The sequence below is a fragment of the Geotrypetes seraphini genome, chromosome 9, assembly GCF_902459505.1.
Source record: "Geotrypetes seraphini chromosome 9, aGeoSer1.1, whole genome shotgun sequence".
Classification (NCBI taxonomy): Eukaryota; Metazoa; Chordata; class Amphibia; order Gymnophiona; family Dermophiidae; genus Geotrypetes; species Geotrypetes seraphini.
This window is the reverse complement of record NC_047092.1, coordinates 170,842,191-170,860,265: the sequence shown is the minus strand read 5'-3', so window position 1 is coordinate 170,860,265 and position 18,075 is coordinate 170,842,191. Positions and strand designations below refer to the sequence as shown.

At 44.4% G+C, this 18,075-nt stretch overlaps 1 protein-coding gene across 3 annotated transcripts in view; it reads left to right on the top strand.

The window, feature by feature from the left end:
• Window positions 1-2,192: 2,192 nt before the first annotated feature.
• The window catches only part of SLC2A2 (solute carrier family 2 member 2), a 72,862-nt gene continuing 56,979 nt past the window's right edge, over window positions 2,193-18,075 (top strand). For 2 of the 3 annotated variants that reach the window (XM_033959476.1, XM_033959475.1), the window contains exon 1: window positions 2,860-3,001. In XM_033959476.1, coding sequence (XP_033815367.1) covers window positions 2,972-3,001 — 30 coding nt within the window. In that variant the 5' untranslated portion in view covers window positions 2,860-2,971. Of the gene's footprint in view, window positions 2,476-2,859; window positions 3,002-18,075 lie in introns of those variants that run through there. The other variant, XM_033959474.1, reaches the window with a different exon arrangement.

Below are 18,075 nucleotides of genomic sequence, written 5' to 3'. Positions count from 1 at the left end.
TTTTGGCCCATACATACATGAGAAGTTGTTGTGGAGTCCGGTGTTTTACAACGGATGTAATGACCCGGGATGCGGGAAACGCTGGTGGCTGGAGTAGCCAAGGCTAGACTGAAATGTGAAGTCAGCAGTTCAAGCTTTGACTTCTATGGCAGAGCAAGATTATTGCACTGAAAAGGAGAAATGTTGAGGCCTTCACCACAGAAAGCTACTTTTCCCAAACATTTGGAAGTGCTAAACTCAAAACTAACTACATTTTGTACGGAATGATAACTAACTTTATTTTACTGACCTTTAAACATACACATCCGGAACGTGCAGCCCGGATGGGGATTACTGCGTCGCATTCTTGCCCGAAATGCAATCAGGCTCACGCATCTTTGAGTCACATGTTTTGGGCCTGCCCCGCAATCCAACAGTTTTGGAGACATCTTGGCCTATATACTACATCGCTTTGGGGAAGGCGATGGCTTCCGCAACCGAGGGCGTTATTTGGATTTTATAATATAGCCTCGCCCAAACCCAGGGGAATGTCAGCATTTATCTCCAGAGCCCTTTTGATGGGAAAAAAAGCCATCCTCACCAACTGGCTCTCCCGTGATCCCCCGTCATATGCACAATGGAGATCCCTAATGATAGTGCACGCAACACTAGAGAGATGCATGGTGGGAGACTTGACTCTTGGCTCGGGTTGCAAATTTTGTCAGGTGTGGGAGCACTTCTGGCAGGACCTCACACCGCGTGCTCGCAGTAGACTTTTGAATCTTTAAGATTTTATTCCCACTCTCAGCTGTTGGACTGGCCATGGATTCTTGGGGAGGGGATGGGAGGGGAACTGATTATATTGTTGAAAATGTTATTTCCTGAATGGTACTACTGTTTGTATTTGCTTTTTACTGCTGGAATAATAAAAAAATCATTTAAACATAAAAAAACATACACATCCGGGGGGGAGGAGTTTGCATTGGAATTGATTGGGGGATTTTTTTAGGTAGTTTCTTGTGGGTATTTAGGTGGGAGGGTGGGGGGAAAGAATTGCTTATTAACATCTGTAAGTTTATTGTGCTTTTCTTGTAATATTATATGTGCATGAATTATTTGCAGGGCCGGATTTTCCTATAGGCTAACTAGGCTTCAGCCTAGGGCCTCAAGATCAAGAGGGGCCTACATTCAAATTGTTAGCAAAATTAAAATTATACTATTCTAAAAACAGTGAACACTAAAACACTGAACCAAAAATAAAGAGAAATTCTACGCTTCGGGATCGGAACCGGCTCCGGCCGCAACGGGGGCACCGACTCGGCTTCTCCCTTTCTTTTTCTCGCCCTGGAAGGAGGATCGGGGAGGGAAAGACGTCAGTCCGGAAACAGCTGGGCAAAGCCCAGCCCCGCGGGGAGAGAGGCAAAACGTGGATCCGTCAGGACAGGGCGGCCCTGACTGGCATCAGGGGGGGGGGGGGTTCAGTGGAAGGGGGATGGGAGGCAGGGGGGCATTGGAGGGGGGTGTGAGGAAGGATTCACTGGGGGCACTATGGACATAGGAAGGGGCAATGTTATGTGTTATGTTTGATTAGTTATTGTTACAAGTACTATATATGGTGCTGAGAATAAATGTCCAAATAAGTGTTCTCGACTTTTTTTTATTTGTTATCCGTGTCACATTTTTTAATAAAGGTTAGTACCAATAACAACATGTTTTATTTAACATATTGATATATATCACAGTAATGATGTATTTTATTATCTCTCATGTAATTTACAAACTTAAAAATGGGAGGTGAAAGGGCCTCATAAGTGGAATAGCCTAGGGCCTCTTTTCATCTAAATCCGGCCCTGATTATTTGCATGCATAATTGTTGTTTGAAAATTTAAAAAGATTTTAAAAAACAAAACAAAACCCTAACTACTCCTTTCTGGACACACTGAAGGAATTTACTTAATATTAGGAGGGCTTGAGCACTCCAGTATACAAAAAAAAGAGCTTGCACCTATGCAAATACTTCGATAGAACCAGGGATTGGCAAGAGGGTAGGAGAAAACAAGAAACCTAGGCAAATCTTTGGGAAAGCGAAAAGCCTGCAAGCCTGGTTAAATTTTTACTATATGTTGTTGTCCTTCAGTAAGTGCAAAGATTAATGTATCAGAGGCAAAGACGAGATTACACACACAGCTTTGTTTTCAGACTTGCCTCACAGGGTCTGGAGCCTCCTTTTTCGCAATTGTTTTGAACGTGTCTGTTTATTAGTCGGGACTTTGGAAGTCGTTTTGCCGTTGTGCGTTAGATTTGTTTTAATGCGTCCTGACCCAGTAGAGAAAAAGAAATGCTTTGATGCAGATGGGCAAATGGAAAAATCAGGTCCCGGGATGTTCTGCATCGTATCCTGGCCGTCCTTGAGATTAACAACGGGGGCGTATGTCGCTTCTTTGGACTGAAATTTCGCAACCTGAAAGCATGGTCAAAGAGATTACATTTATGACAGTATGTGACCTATAAAATCGTTTCTTCTCCTACATCAAGAGATGCAATTAAAAAAAAAAAAAAGTTGCATTGAGACAAGAAGAACCCTTAAGTGGGAAGGGTAAAACGCGGATCTTAACTTCAAGTCCTTCAAAATCTGTTTTTCCCTCCCTAAACTGAGACTAAAAGTGACAAAACTTTTGCCCTGAGGTCCGTGCCACTTTTCGTCTCAGCCTAGGTTCTGGCTCTGGACAGGACACTTTAGCTCTGACGGATCCTAATGCTTTTCCCTCCCTAGGCTGAGACTAAACGTGGCAAAACTTTTGTCCTTTTAATCTCAGCCTAGGGAGGAAGAAGCATTAAGGTCCGTCAGAGCCAGAACCTAGGCTGAGACTAAAAGTGGCACGGACCTCAGATTTGTAAGGACTCCAGGTCCGTGAGGTAGGTCTTGGTTGGGCTCCTCCTCCAGCTATAAGTTGCTCTATCTGGCCTTGCAACAATTCTTGCAGACAAGGGAATGGACAGGAGTAAAATGCACGAAGAGAAGGTACTGATTTATCCATTTGTTGAATTTTATCTGTCATTTGATTTCTATTGATTTGGGCTGATATGTAAACAAAACCTAAATAAAATTGCTCTTGATTTACTAAAACAGTACGAGTCTAATTCGTGGTTGCGTATTTATTTATTTATGGCTTTTTGGCTTACGCGTTTTTTTCAAGGCGAGTTACCTTCCGTAATTTTGGAGGAATATTTTTCTGGAATGGTTTTTCCTTTTTCGGGAAAGGAATGAAAACCTCGTTTGTACAGGATTATTTCAAGATACATTTCCGAAGACCAGTGTTGTCTTTGCAAAGCTTCTCGGGTTTATGTTAACCCTTTTTTTTATTTCAAAGAAGTTTTCTAAAATTTTGGGATATATGTTAACATTTTCAGTTCTTTTTTATTTACAGTTTTTGGACACTTATCTTTCCATTGATTTGGCTAGAATGATTTCATTTGGGTTAAATATGGACTTTTTTTTTCCTCGTTGCTGGTTGAGCTAAGTAATGGAAATCACAGGAAACGACTTTTTAAATCTTATTTTTATTTTGTTATGTGGATCCGTTACCAACAGAGGCTTACCAGGTGGAAGTGGCTGTCTCTGTGTGCTGACTTTGTGTATATGTATTCCTCCTATGGAGCTGAAAATTAAATAAAGGGAACGGACCTCAGGAACCTAAAACCGCACATCCTTAAAAATCCGAGGTCCGCGCCACTTTTGAGGTCCGCGCCACTTTTAGTCTCTGGCTCTGATGGAGCTCTATGACAATTTAACTCTGAGGATCCTAATGCTTTTCCCTCCCTATGCTAGGATCCGTCAGAGTTAAATTGGCATAGAGCTCTGCCAGAGACTAAAAGTGGCACCGACCTCAAAAGTGGCGCGGGCCTCGGATTTTTAAGGATGTGACGTGCAGTTCAGATCCGTGAGGTCCGCGAGGGAGCCGGGGGCCTGAGCTGAGCCGCAGGGAAAGCGAAGGCGGACTTGTCAATGCATGGACCTCGGATTTTTAAGGACGTGCGGTTTTAGATCCAGGGGTCCGTAAGGTCCGTGAGGTCCGCGAGGGAGCCGGGGGCCTGAGCTGAGCCTCAGGGAAAGCGAAGGCGGACTTGTCAATGCACGGACCTCGGACTTTTAAGGACGTGCAGTTTTAGACCCACGAGGTCCGTAAGGTCCATGAGGTCCGCGTTTTACCCCTTCCCTTAAATAAACAACCCCAAACGGGTTCTAGGCTGGCTTGGCTGCTCTATGTAGAACATAAGAAATGGTGTAAAGAATTGTACAGACCTATTCATTTAAATCCAATCATAATAAAGGCTTTAGCTATTAAGTTAATGGATAGGAATAAATATATACATGCAGGGGTCTTTTTAGCACGTCGGACATTTCATCACACGCTAACCCCTGCGGCCGGCTAAACAACTAATGCCTGCTCAATGCAGGCGTTAGCGGGTAGCGTGGCAGGCGGTTTAATGTGCGTTAAACCCCTACCGCAGCTTGATAAAAGGACCCCTCAGTTGGATTTTCCATGTTTCCGCAATGAATATTTATTCAATTTTCTAGACTGTTCTCCCAAGGGAGCTCAGGTTTACATGATTTATTTAGATACTTAAGCATTTTTCCCTGTCTGTCTTGGTGGACTCACAATCTATCTAATGTACCTGGGGCAATTGGAGAGATTAAGTGGCTTGCCCAGGGTCGCAAGGAGCAGTGTAGGTTTGAACCCAGAACCTCAGCTTGCTAAGGCTGTAGCTTTAACCACGGCGCCACATGCATGATATCTATTTGCATATAATGGAAGCAGTGCATGCAAATCAAAGGCATGCCGAGGACCGTGTATGCCCACCCCAGATATACACCATAAAGAGGCTTAGGGCTAGATTCACAAAGCAAACCAATTGTGTACCAATCGGTTTGTGACTCCTTTGTGACCAGATTTCCCTCCGGCCCGATTCACTAACCTGTCCTGCGATCCGCTTCCAATCCGTGCATGCAAATGAGGGGAAACAAGTTTCAAGTTTTATTTCAAGTTTTATTAGTGCTTGATAAACCGCTTATTGAATATCTAAGCGATGTACAATTCAAATAAAATAGAAAGACAAATGCAATGACTTTAAATAAAAACATACTGGGTTAACATACATGAATCGTGAGGATTGTGGGGGGAAAGTTACAATATGTTTGTAGAAGAAAAAAAACATTAAAGGGAAAATAACTCAAGGAAGGGTAAAAGAAGAAAAATAAATAAATAAAATAAAACAAAATTGTAGGATGTCAAACCTAGGGACAAAAAATTCTATGTCTGGGGGTTATATATTAAAAGCATCCTTAAAAAGATAAGTTTTTACAGCTCTTTTAAAAGAAAAGAGGTCCTTTATGTCTCTTATGTACTGTGGCATAGAGTTCCACAAAAGAAGGGCAATAATTGAAAACATGTCTTGTCTTCTAGTTCCAATTATTTTCAGGGATGGAACTGTTAACAGATTGTTAGAAGCTGATCGGAGGGTCCGTGACACGTTGTATGGAATGAGCATTCTAGTAATGAACTGGGGTTCATTATAGGTCATAGATTTGAAAACTAGCAGTAATATTTTGAACGAAATTCGATGGGTAATAGGATGCAAAGTAGACAGGGCCGCGATTCACCAACAAAATTTTTTAAACCGACTGGGCTGGCCGATCAACCAAAGAAGAGACTGCTGGGGACCAGTCGCAAACGTCTTTCCAACTTTCCAGCTCCACTGAAGCCCTGCTCTCTGCACGCCCTGCTCTCTGCTGCCCCGAATCTCTCCTGCCTGCCGCCCCGATGCTCTTCCCCAATCTCTCCTGCTTGCTCTGCCCTGAATCGCCACCCTGCTCTCTCCTGAATCACCATCCTGCTCATTTCTAGATCTCTCCTGCCTGCCGCTCCGAATCTCTCCTGCCCTTCCCCGCACTACGTGCCCGTGGTTGTAACCCGTGGGTTTAAAGCGGGTTAAAATCACGGGCTCGCTGGGCTAAAAAGTTTTTTTAAAAAACAACAAAAAAGTCACGGCTCAGACGGGCATGCGCAGACCATCTACAGATGGTCTGTGCATGCATCGGGATCACACACCAGCGATCCATGCCGGCAGATGGGACGTTCCTCCGATTGCCCCCATCTGCATATTGGAGTTTAAAGAATCCATCGGTCACGTTCGGGCAGGTTTGTGAATCTAGCCCTTAATGTCTGGCTATCTAACATTGGAGATTTAGGAAGCAATAATGCATTTAGCGCTCACTAATTCTTTTAATGAGCGTTAAGGCCATAATGACACTTGATGAATTCCCTCATGTGCCATCTGAGATGGAGAAAAAAATTATGTGTAGTACTGAGCCTTTGGCAATCACTGTTTCATTTTTTTTTAAATACTGGAAAGGGGACAGGTTTAGAACAAACGCTAGGAAGTTCTTTTTCACCCAGAGGGTGGTGGATACATGGAATGTGCTTCCAGAGGCTGTGGTAGACAGGAGCTCTGTACAGGGCTTTAAAGAAGGTTTGGATAGGTTCCTAGAGGACAAAGGGATTGAGGGGTATAGATAGGTGTAGAGATGGGTTATAAGGATAGGAGTAGAGGAAGTTATAGGAATAGGAGTAGAGATAGGTTATAGAGCTAGTCAGGGCCCACTGCTCAGGCAATGGGCCTGATGGGCCGCCGCGGGAGCGGACTGCTGGGTGAGATGGACCTCTGGTCTGCCTCAGCGGAGGCAACTTCTTATGTTCTTATGGATGGTGCAGGATTTTTTATAGCTGAATGTACAATGCTGGCATTTGAATAGCAGCCAACACTGAATATCCAGGTATAGGTCAGTCAGTACTACTTAGCCAGGTACCAGCAATATTCAGACCAATATTCAGATACATTGGAGCCAGCTCTGTGGATGCCAATGGGTTCTGAACACCCCCAATAGTAAATAGGTTTCTCCATTGTATCCAGGGAGAGGAAAGTTGTCTTGTGTTTAGCATCTCCAATAATTTTGAAATATTAGCCCCTTTGCCCAAATAGTTAACTGGTTAAAGTTAGTGCAGACTCTCTTCTGTCCTAACTTTATCCAGGCAAACTGAATATTGCTGCTAACTTGGTAACTTCCAACTGTGCCCAATCTCCCCCCCCTCCCCCCGATCACCCTGGCACTACCCAAATATTCAGTGGATAATGCCACTGAAAATCTGGTTATGGACCCCATCAGTAGAATTTATCTGGGTAGGAGCAAGTCCTAGATAGATAACTCTAACGAGATATCAACCCCTTAGGCCCCCTTTGATCAAGCTGTGTAGGGGTATTTATCGCAGACCACTGGGTAAAAGCTCTGACACTCATAGGAATTCTGAGCATTGGAGCTTTTACTGTAGCGGTCTGCGATTAAAAAAAAAAAATCCCCCAACCAAACAAACCCTTACACAACCTGATCAAAGGAGACCTTAGTTTGCTATCTGTGGCTAGGGTTAGTGAGAGGGTTGTTTGTTTTTCCAGTTTCTTTTCTTGTGCCATCCTGAACTACCCAGACAATTTTACTTGTTTTGTTGAAAAGGCTAGGTGGACAATCCAGTGAAGGAATTAAAAAAATATATACAGTAAAACCTTGGATTGCAAGTCACTGGGCTTGCAAGTGTTTTGCAAGACAAGCAAAACATTTGATTAAATTTTAACTTGATATACAAGCAATGTCTTGCAATACAAGTACATACAGTATACACACATCACTACTGAGCCAATGATTCTTCTCCCTCTGACGCTGCAAGTGCATAGTGACTGTTCTAAACGAGCAAAGTCTTGCAATACGAGTACATATAGTAACTTGTATTAAAGTTTTTGGGTTGTGGAATGAATTGTCTGAGTTTCCATTATTTCCTATGGGGAAATTCGCTTTGATGTACGAGTGCTTTGGATTACAAGCACGCTTCTGGAACGAATTATGCTCGCAGACCAAGGTTTTACTGTATAAGCAAGGAGCTGAGGTGATCATGTGACTGAATGTTGGGGGTAAATGGAGAGGTGCCACAACTGTGAAATGATGGGAAGTACATTCAGATTCAGAAATGTGCATGATATCATACCGATAATATTCTGTTATTTATTCATTTGATTTTCTATACTGGACATAAGGACATAAGCAGGGCTTCTACTGGGTCAGACCAGAGGTCCATCTCGCCCAGCAGTCCACTCGTGCGGCGGTCCATCAGGTCAAGGACCTGCATAGTAATTCTCTATCAGTACCCCTCAATCCCCTTTTCCTTCAGGAAATCAACCAATTCTCTATCTATACCCTTCAATCCCCTTACCCTTCAGGAATTCATCCAAACCCTTCTTGAAACCCTGTAGCGTACTTTGTCGTATCACACCCTCTGGAAGCGCATTCCAGGTGTCCACCACCCTCTGGGTGAAGAAGAACTTCCTAGTATTGGTTCTGAATCTGTCCCCTCTTAACTTTTCCGAATGCCCTCTCGTTCTTGTATTTTTTGAAATTTTGAAGAATCTGTCCCTCTCCACTTTCTCCATGCCCTTCATGATCTTGTAAGTCTCTATCATGTCCCCTCTAAGCCTCCCAAGGGAGCTCAGGTACTCAAGCATTTTTCCCTGGCTGTACTGGCAGGCTCACAATCTATCTAATGTACCTGGAGGCAATGGGGGGATTAAGTCAGTGTTTCTGAAGTCAGTCCTGGAGTACCCCCTTGCCAGTCAGTTTTTCAGGATATCCACAATGAATATGCATAAACTTGATTTGCATGCACTGCCGCCATTCTATTTAAATTTCTTTCATGCATATTCATTGCGGTTATCCTGAAAACCTGACTTGCAAGGGGGTACTCCAGGACCGACTTCAGAAACACTGGATTAAGTGACAGTGTTGGTTTGAACTCACAACCTCAGGGTGCACTCTCCCTTTATGCACAGAAATATAATTGACGGTGGATCAATTCGTTCTTGTTCCACTTACTGTTCTCATTCAAATGTTTTATGTTTAATAAGCATTGCTTCTAATGGCCCTCAGAAACATCACCTGAAACTCGTATCATTCAGTGTGTTAGGCTTTAAGGGCTGTCTCCATATCGGAGCATATTATACAAGCACTAGTATTTTAGCCCGTTACATTAACGGGTGCTAGAATATATGTCTGTGTGTCTTTATTTCTGTCTGTCTCTCCCTCCCGCTGTCTGTCTCTCTCCCTGGCCCCTTTTGTCTGTCTGTCTTTCTGTGTCTCTCCCTGCCCCTGTGTCTTTCTTCTTTTCTTTCTATCTATCTGTCTCTCTCCCTGCCTCCTATGCAGCAACATTTCTCTCCCACCACTTCCCTGTGCAGCAGCCACAGCAGCATTCCCTCCCCCTCCATTTCCCTTCCCTCCACACCACTTCCCTGTGCAGCAGCAGCGATTCCCCTACCCCCCTTTCCCTTCCTGCAGTCTGGCCGGCTCCCTTAGTCCCTTACTGCCCCCCCTTCCCTTCTCGCGGTCCCGACAAACCTTCCGATTCCAGCAGCGTCTGCAGCACTCTATACACGCTGCTTCGGGTCCTTCTACTGCCCAGCAAATCAGGGTAGTAGAAGGCCCCGAAGCAGCTTGTGTAGAGTGCTGCAGACGCTGCTTGAATCGGAAGGTTTCAGGACCCGCTGCCCTTGCCGGACCCGAAGCGAGCTCTGGGGTTTTTTGGATTTTTTACGTGGGCCCAGCCAGAGAAGGAGGAGAAGCCTGGGAGCCAGGAATTAAAGTCTGTTGGGGGAGGGGAGAAGAGCAACTCCTCTCCCTTCCAGCTTCGGTCCGGCCCCCGCTGACATCGCCCTGGCCAGTTCACACTCCGAAGCCGCAGGAGACGGGGCGCTGTACGGCCTCTTCTTTCTGCTCCCGCGAGCATGGGCCGCGCGCATGTGCACTCCTACCCATGGGTCCCTACAACGCACGGAAAACGGGAGCACGCAGGTGGGAGTGCGCATGCGCGCTTAGGGCTTTATTATATTAGATATTTATAAAGTGTCGATTAAAGTTATGTGATGGGAAGCACAAGTTAGAAATATATGTTCTCTGGACCTATGACGATAAGGCACATAAAGCTAAACCACTATGAGATTTATTGAGTGGCGAGTGGTGTCGCTGAGGTCCCGAAGATAATAGTGAAAGTATTGATCAGAACATTTGAAAGATTTGGTATATTTATATTTTCTATATTGAATACTTGAAATATTAAATCATTATCGAATTGGATAGGATATAATTTCAAGTTAAAGTGAGTTAAATATATACATCTGGGGTTGGACTTTATAGGGAAAAAAGAGAGCATGCCCAAGGGTCTGGAAATGGTTTACGGTTAACATAGGGCTCCTTTTACAAAGCCGCGCTAGCGGGGTTAACGCACGTGACTTTTCATCACGCGCTAATCCCTGCGCTGGCCAAAAACTACCACCTGCTCAAGAGGAGGCGGTAGCGGCTAGCGTGTCCGGCGGTTTAGCACGTGCTATTACGCACGTTAAAATGCAAGCGCGCCTTTGTAAAAGGAGCCCATAGTAACATAGTAAATGAGAACAGATAAAAGACCTGAATGGTTCATCCAGTCTGCCCAGCAGTTACACTCATTATAAATTCATGCTTAAATTGAATCATCTTTTTTCTTTGATATTAAGAGTAGCCCGAGAGCTTGTCTCGACAGGCGTATGGTAACACGGGGCTGGGAGGCCCCTGTGTCGCCCGCAAGGCAAGTTGGGGAGAGGGACAGTTGTAGGTGAGAGATAGGATGGTAACAGGGAGGGAGGGGTTCGTGCCAAAAGGCGTGTAAAGGATTGGGGCCAGCAGGATGATTGACGGCACGGGGGAGTTAATATAACTGGGACCTTGGAGGACTCGTTTTTTTCTAGGGTCCTCCAGGGCAGTTATTTCCCCTCACCCGCCCGCCCTTGTGTGGAGGGATATGGTAGCTCGGAAGGGCTACTGGGTGCTGGGGCTCATCCGGCGATGAGCGGTGGGCCGGCTGGGAGCCATGCCTTGGGGGTCAGGTGACCCGGGTTAAAGGGGTATGAGGTCATGCCACCCCTTAGGCTCTTGCTGTTGGTGGCGGGGTCGGGGGCAATATGTTGATTTTTACACTGGGTAGCTTGGGAGGAGCTTGCTGATGTCGTTCAATTGAGGTTCAATGTGTTAATGATGTTAATATATGCAAAGTTAATTTATTTGCTATTGTGGATTAATAAAGAGCTGCGGCGATGTACCATAATACTATGTTTTGTTTTATTACATTACATTACATTAGATTTCTATTCCGCCATTACCTTGCGGTTCAAGGCGGATTACAAAAGATATAAAAATGGGGGTTACAAAAGATATAAAGAATGGGGGTTACAATGGAAGAATAATAGTCATTTCTAGCGTTGTAAAGAGTAGATCATTTGTAGAGAGTTGTAAAGAGTCGATCAATTGTCATTTCTAGAGTTGTTAAGAATAGGTGTGGTTAGGACTGTTTCAGGAATTTCTTGAAGAGTATAGTTTTTATTTCTTTTCTGAAAATTTTGTAGTCTGGGGTGGTTAACAGTAGGTTGGAGATTTGGTTATCCAGTTTTGCGGCTCGAGTGGCTAGGAGGCCATCGTATTGTTTTGTCCGTTTTACTTCCTTGATCAGGGGAGGTGTGAATGGGGAGTGCGTTTTTCTATGTCTGGTTGAGGTTGCTTGGATGAGGCGATTGTTTAGGTAGGCTGGGCTGTTTCCGTTTGGGGTTTTGAATATCATGCAGTAGAATTTAAATAGTATTATTAGTTGGTTGGGTCAGGAGAAAGAGTGGAGTGTGCATGGGTGGCAGCAGGGACTATCCAGATCCCGCTGTTACTGGGTGCTAGACCATAGAAATCTGTCCAGAACTACTGGAGTTACTGTTAAAGCTTGATGCCTTGGGCTCCAACTCCTGGAACTGCCGTCGAAACTCACTCCAGTCTATCCAAACCATTACATCATTTGCAGTTTACAGACTTTGAAAGCCCACCCAGCACCTTTCTCGTGCTCTAAATTACTGGCGTTCCCATCACAGCCCTCCCTGGCCCACCCTAAACTGAGTTGCCATATACGAGGCACAGACCTTGCAAGTCTACCTAGTACCAGCCCTTGTTCATCAATTAATGCCATTCATTTTCTAATTAGAGATCCACTATGTTCATCCCACGCTTTTTTTGAATTCCGTCACTGTTTTCCTTTCCACCACCTCCTTCAGGAGGGCATTCCAGGCATCCACCACCCTCTCCGCGAAAAATAATTTCCTAACGCTACTCCTAAGTCTGCCACCCTGCCACCTCAATTTACGCTCTCTAGTTTTACCATTTTTCCTTCTCTGAAAAAGATTTGGTTCTATATTATATTTGGTTCAAGTATTTAAATGTCTGTATCGTATCACACCTATCCCTCCTTTCCTCTAGAGCAGGGGTGTCAAAGTCTCTCCTCGAGGGCCGCAGTCCAGTCAGGTTTTCGGGATTTCCGCCATGAATATGCATGAGATCTATTTGCATGCACTGCTTTCATTGTATGCTAATAGATCTCATGCATATTCATTGCAGAAATCCTGAAAACCCGACTGGATTGCGGCCCTCGAGGAGGGACTTTGACACCCCTGCTCTAGAGTATACATATTCAGGTCTTCCAGTCTTTTCTTGTGTATCTTTTGGCCCAAACCCCCTACCGTTTTTGTTGCCTTCTTCTGGACAGTTTCAAGACTTCTTATATCCTTCGCCAGATACGGCCTCCAAAACTGAACACAATACTCCAAGTGGGCCCTCACCAACGACTTGTACAGGGGCATCAACACCTCCTTTGATGCCTCTGTACAAGTCGTTGGTGAAGCCCCACCTGGAGTACTGTGCTCAGTTTTGGAGGCCTTATCTGGCACAGGATATAAGAAGACTTGCTATACCGCTAACTAGTGGATCACAGCGCTGTACATGATAATTTAAAAAGGCAGAAAAGAACTACAATAATTATCGACAGAAAGAAAGCAGCATCCAATCAAGGAGCACTCACGCTATAAACTGGGGGTAGGGGGGAGGGATAGGGAGAGGTTAGAGTAGGGTGGGAGAGACAGAGGGAAGGGCAATGGTGGAAGGGCAGTGAAAATAGTAAATATGCCAGCCCAGATTTTTAGTTATTTACATGGGTTCAAATCACCTGTTCAGGACTAACTGGTCGTTTTCGGTGACATTTAACTGGCTAGTGTTGCTGAAAATAACTCGTTAATGCTGAACTGAAAACTGGCTATTTTGGGGGCGGTCTGGGTCAGAGTCGGCACTTGGGTGATTAAGCGCTGATATTCAGCATTTAATTGGCCAAGAGAGCCGCATAAATAGAACCGTATAAAAATCGGTTCTATCTTTACGCAATTCACCACAGCTGATTTAAGTGCTGAAAACTGCACTTAACAGACTCTGTCTAATCCAGCTCCGTGAACCCAGAAATTCAATGCCAGTGCCTGGGCATAGCCTGGCATTGAATTGCCAGGTGTAACGCCAGCAGTGATCAGCAAAACGTTGATCTGCACAAGCTGAGCCCTTTATATTTATCATGCGAGAAAACTCAAAAATGTTAATACAGATGTTTGATAGAAGTAATGCCCTGAGGGGGGAGGGGGGTAATTTTATGATTACATATTGTACAAGGTATTGATTAAATAATAGGAAGGGGTGGGAAAGGTGGGAGATAAGAATATATCATTTGTACTATTGATGATTATTAAGTGATATACTTATTGTTAATCTGTTTTAAAATATTGACACACTTATTGTAAGTTCGAAAATGAATAAAGATTTAATTAAAAAAAAAAAAAGTAATGCCCTGTGTTGCTAAGGAATATCCAAGAATACAGATTTGTATCAAACTCCCTGTCGAGCCCCAATACGCCTCACATTCACTCATCACTGACCTCAGGGCCATCTTTTGGCAGGTGAAAGTGATACATTTGCATCGGGTCTCACATCTGGAGCCCCCCCTCCTCCCCCCCCCCCCCCCCCCGTTTACGAAACCGCAGAAGCGTTTTTTAAGCACAGGCTGGCACGCTGAATGCTTTGCGCTCTCCCGACACTCATAGAGTGCGCTTGGAAGCAGTGCAGAGCATTCAGCCTGCCGGCCGGTGCTAAAAACCGCTTTGCGGTTGTGGAAGATGGGGTGGGGGTGGAAAATCAGATTAATAGATGTGAATGAGTCGCAGTAATTTGAAACTTATGGTGCTGCTTCTGCTCCGGCGCTCTTTCACTAGTTCCATGTCTTACGGAAAGCAGCGAAGATATCACACTAGAGCCAAAGGGGCATCAGCAGAGCCGCAACCAGATTATAGCAGCCGGGACGAACAAGTGAATTTGTTTCCAAGTTTATTATAAGATTTGATAAATCGCTTATTCCATATTCTAAGCGATGTACATCTACAAGTTTACAAAGTTAGGGTATACAATTATTTGTATCTTTATCCCCTCATCTCTCCCACCACTCAGAGCTCTAGTCCTCGCTGCTTTCCCCCCTTGCATTTCTCCCTTCTTCTGGATTATTTAAGGTCACTAAACTCTGCCCTCCTCCCTCCTGCATGTTTAAACTATGGATGTGACTTTGTACTCTGTCTTGAACACTAATTTGCTGGGCAGGTTATTTATAAATCAATTACAATTTTTTTTAACTTTATTGATTTTCAAATATTGACAGTGCAATACACGTGTAACTGAACATATAATAATCAAGAAATGCACTTTGAATTTACAAATATTCAAAAGCAATCATTTCTCCACCCCCCCCCCTTTAATTAAACAAAAATATCAATGCATATAATCTTCCAATAACTTAGTTTTAATTAAAATAGTAGTGCATACCCACCCTGGATGTGTAAGGAAATCAAACAAAAGTTAAAGTTTCAAGTTTATTTAAATTTGATAAATCGCTTATTACATACTAAGCGAGTAACATTAAAATATAAAATAGATCAAGAGTTCATTATACAACTTTAAAAGGGGTTAAAAACAAACTGACAAGACAAACAGACTCAAATACATAAGGGAAAGGAAAAGGAAGAGAAGACAGTTACAATATTGATATTTTTCATAATTGGGAAGAAAAGAAAAACCACATAAGGGAAAAACATATGGAATGGGATTAAGATTGTTAAAAATGGATTATTTAAACATTAAATGCATCTCTAAATAGAAAAGTTTTTAAATTATTTTTGAATCTGCTGAGATCTTTAACTTCTCTTATATGTAAAGGTAAGGCGTTCCAGGTTAAAGGGGCCATTACAGAATATATATTGTGACGTCTGGTTCCAATAATTTTCAAAGAAGGAATCATTAGCAATCCCTGAGATGTAGATCGGAGTGAACGTGTCGTATTGTAAGGAATGAGTAACTGATCTATAAAGAGAAATGACAATTATATAGAAACAATAAAAGATGCCAATGGGCCCCACACCAAATTAAATACATTACTATGCCCCAAGAATTCAGCATTCATTTTTTTTATATTTGTAGCTGGAGCATAAGTTCGCCCACCCGACAGGAAAGTTCTAAAGTTCTTTCTAGCTAAATTATGAGGATCACTGTCATAGGGTGAGAATACCACATAAATGCCAAGAATGTTATAAATAAATGAACAAAGCTTCCTCAAGCAGTGCATGTCAGCTTTTGCCTAACACTTTGTTTGGGAATCCCACAGATGATCAGGTTTTCAAAAGATGTCTACTCTGCATATTCAAATGAATCTCATCATGAGTTCAAATCCCTCTGCAGCCCCCTGTGACCCTGGGCAAGTCACTTAAACACCTCTTTGACCCAGGAACAAAATAAGTACTTGTTTAAAATATGTAAACCACTTTGATTGTAACCACACAGAAAGAAAAACAGTATATCAAGCTCCATCCCCTTTACCTTTTTGCATGTACTATGTGCAAATACATGCACTCTATGTAACATGCATGTGTTCTTGAACCTCTGTCCTAGCTGAGATTATTTCAGAAGGTGTATTTATGATTTATACATGGAAATGCCAACATTTGCATGCATAAACAACATCCACATATAAATAGTGATTTGGGAAAAGCTTCCATTTACATATACATGCCCATAATATGCAGAAGTTGCATGGGGACATATTGGGGTGTGGTTTGGGCATAGACTGGATGGGTCAAAGATCTACGTGTATTTCTCATGCCAGAAAGGAAATGCATGTGTAGGACCTTATATTTCCATGTAGAGATTTACAGATGCTCCCTGGCACATAATTTTCTAACAAGTTCTCATTTTGGCCAGGCCTCTAGAGCAGTGGTTCCCAAAGGGGGTGCTAATGCCCACCGGTGGGCGCTGAGAAGTCTAGGGGGGGGGCATTTTGTGTCCAAGTCATATTGAGGGGGCGTTGAAGACCAGCCGCCACCCTCTTGAGCAATTGGTGAATCCAATGGCCACTGATGGCAGCATGGTCCCAAAGCTTCTCCTCTGATGCAAGCCACCCAGGCGAAAACAGGAAGTGCGTCAGAGGAGAAGCTTTAGGGCAGTCGCGCGGGACTTGGCGAGAACATTGCCGCATCCGGACACCTCAGAAAGAGAAAACTATGAAGAGCGCCCGTGAAGGTGAGGGGAAGGGAGGAAGGTGGCCCGATGAGGGGAAGAAGTTGAGTGGTGCTGAAGGGAAGTGGAGGGAGGGGGGAAGGGTGCTGAAGGGAAGTGAGGAGGGGAGAGAGAAGGAAACAGACACTGAAGGGAAGTATGTACAATATAGTTTACCTAAGGGGGGGGTGCTATCGAATCATTCACTGAAAAAGAGGGTTCTGATTCAAATGCAGTGCCCTGGCCGGAAGGCACCCGGAAGTCGATGCGATGATGTCATGCACGGAGGCCCATTTTGCCATGACCCATTACAGGGATCCAGGAGGTGTAGGGAGAGGATTTAAGATGCTGGCCAGGAGGAGAGTCATCCACGCCGGCTGATTTCCTACAGGACGGGCCTCTCGCTGCAAGAGGCACGTCCTGTAGGCAGGCAGCCAGCGTGGATGACTCTCCTTCTCGCCATTGTATTGCGGCACCCCAGAAATCTCAGGAGGCACATTGGTGTGTCACGGCACACAGTTTGCGATACACTGCTCTAGAGAAAGGGTTAAGGAAGGAATCGATCTCCTATTATTGATTTCTTCCTCTACACTGAAAATAAATAAATAATGTATCCTCTGTAGATAATTAGCATAATTCCCACTTGAAGGTTTGCAAAATGGCTGCCATAGATGTGTGAGGGCCAACATTTCTGTGTGCAAGTTGTAGAATAGCACTTAAAGTATAAGTTGATGCACTTCCTCTGTTGACGTCTTCCACATGCATATTTGTAAAATGGATCCTTCCGTCGCCTTTGCTAGTAAAATACGTGCACTCCTGCAGGTATTTTTGAAAAGGCTCTGCGCTGGCCAGTGGCGTAGCGACGGTGAGAGGTGCTCGGGATGGTGGCGCCCCTCCCTCACCCTCTTCTCTGTCCCTTCCTGCGTGCGCACTCCTGTCCTACCCCCATACCTCTTTGACTTTCCCAGCATGAGCCAACATCGCCAACTTGTTGCCCGCGTCAGCTCTTCCTTTGACGCTACTTCCTAGGCATGGGACCCGGAAGTGACTTCGAGGGAGAGCCAGCGTTGGCTGCTCATGCCGGCGAAGAGCTAGAGGTACGGTGGGGGGAGGGGAGTGAAGGCGCACGCGTGATGGTGGGAAAAGTGGGACGGAATGGGGGAGTAGAGAGGAGGAGGGGGCTGGCGCCCCGATCAGGAAGGTGCCTGGGGCAGATTGTACCCCTCCCCCCTTTACTGGTGTTGGCACTGGAACTGAGAACATCCTGACCTGGACATCTCAATTATGATCTCTACATTCTATGTAAAATGGGGCTCAATGCCTACTTGCAGTTCACACAGAAATATACATGTACTCATATACTAGGGTTACTAGACATCCGGATTTCTCAGGATATGTCCTCCTTTCGAGGACATGTCCGGGGGTCCGGGCGGCTTTTCAAATCCCGGCACTCAGTCTGGGGTTGGAAAAGCTTTGAAGAAATCAGTGTGAGACAGGAGGGCATTCATGCATGCGCAGATTTCCTC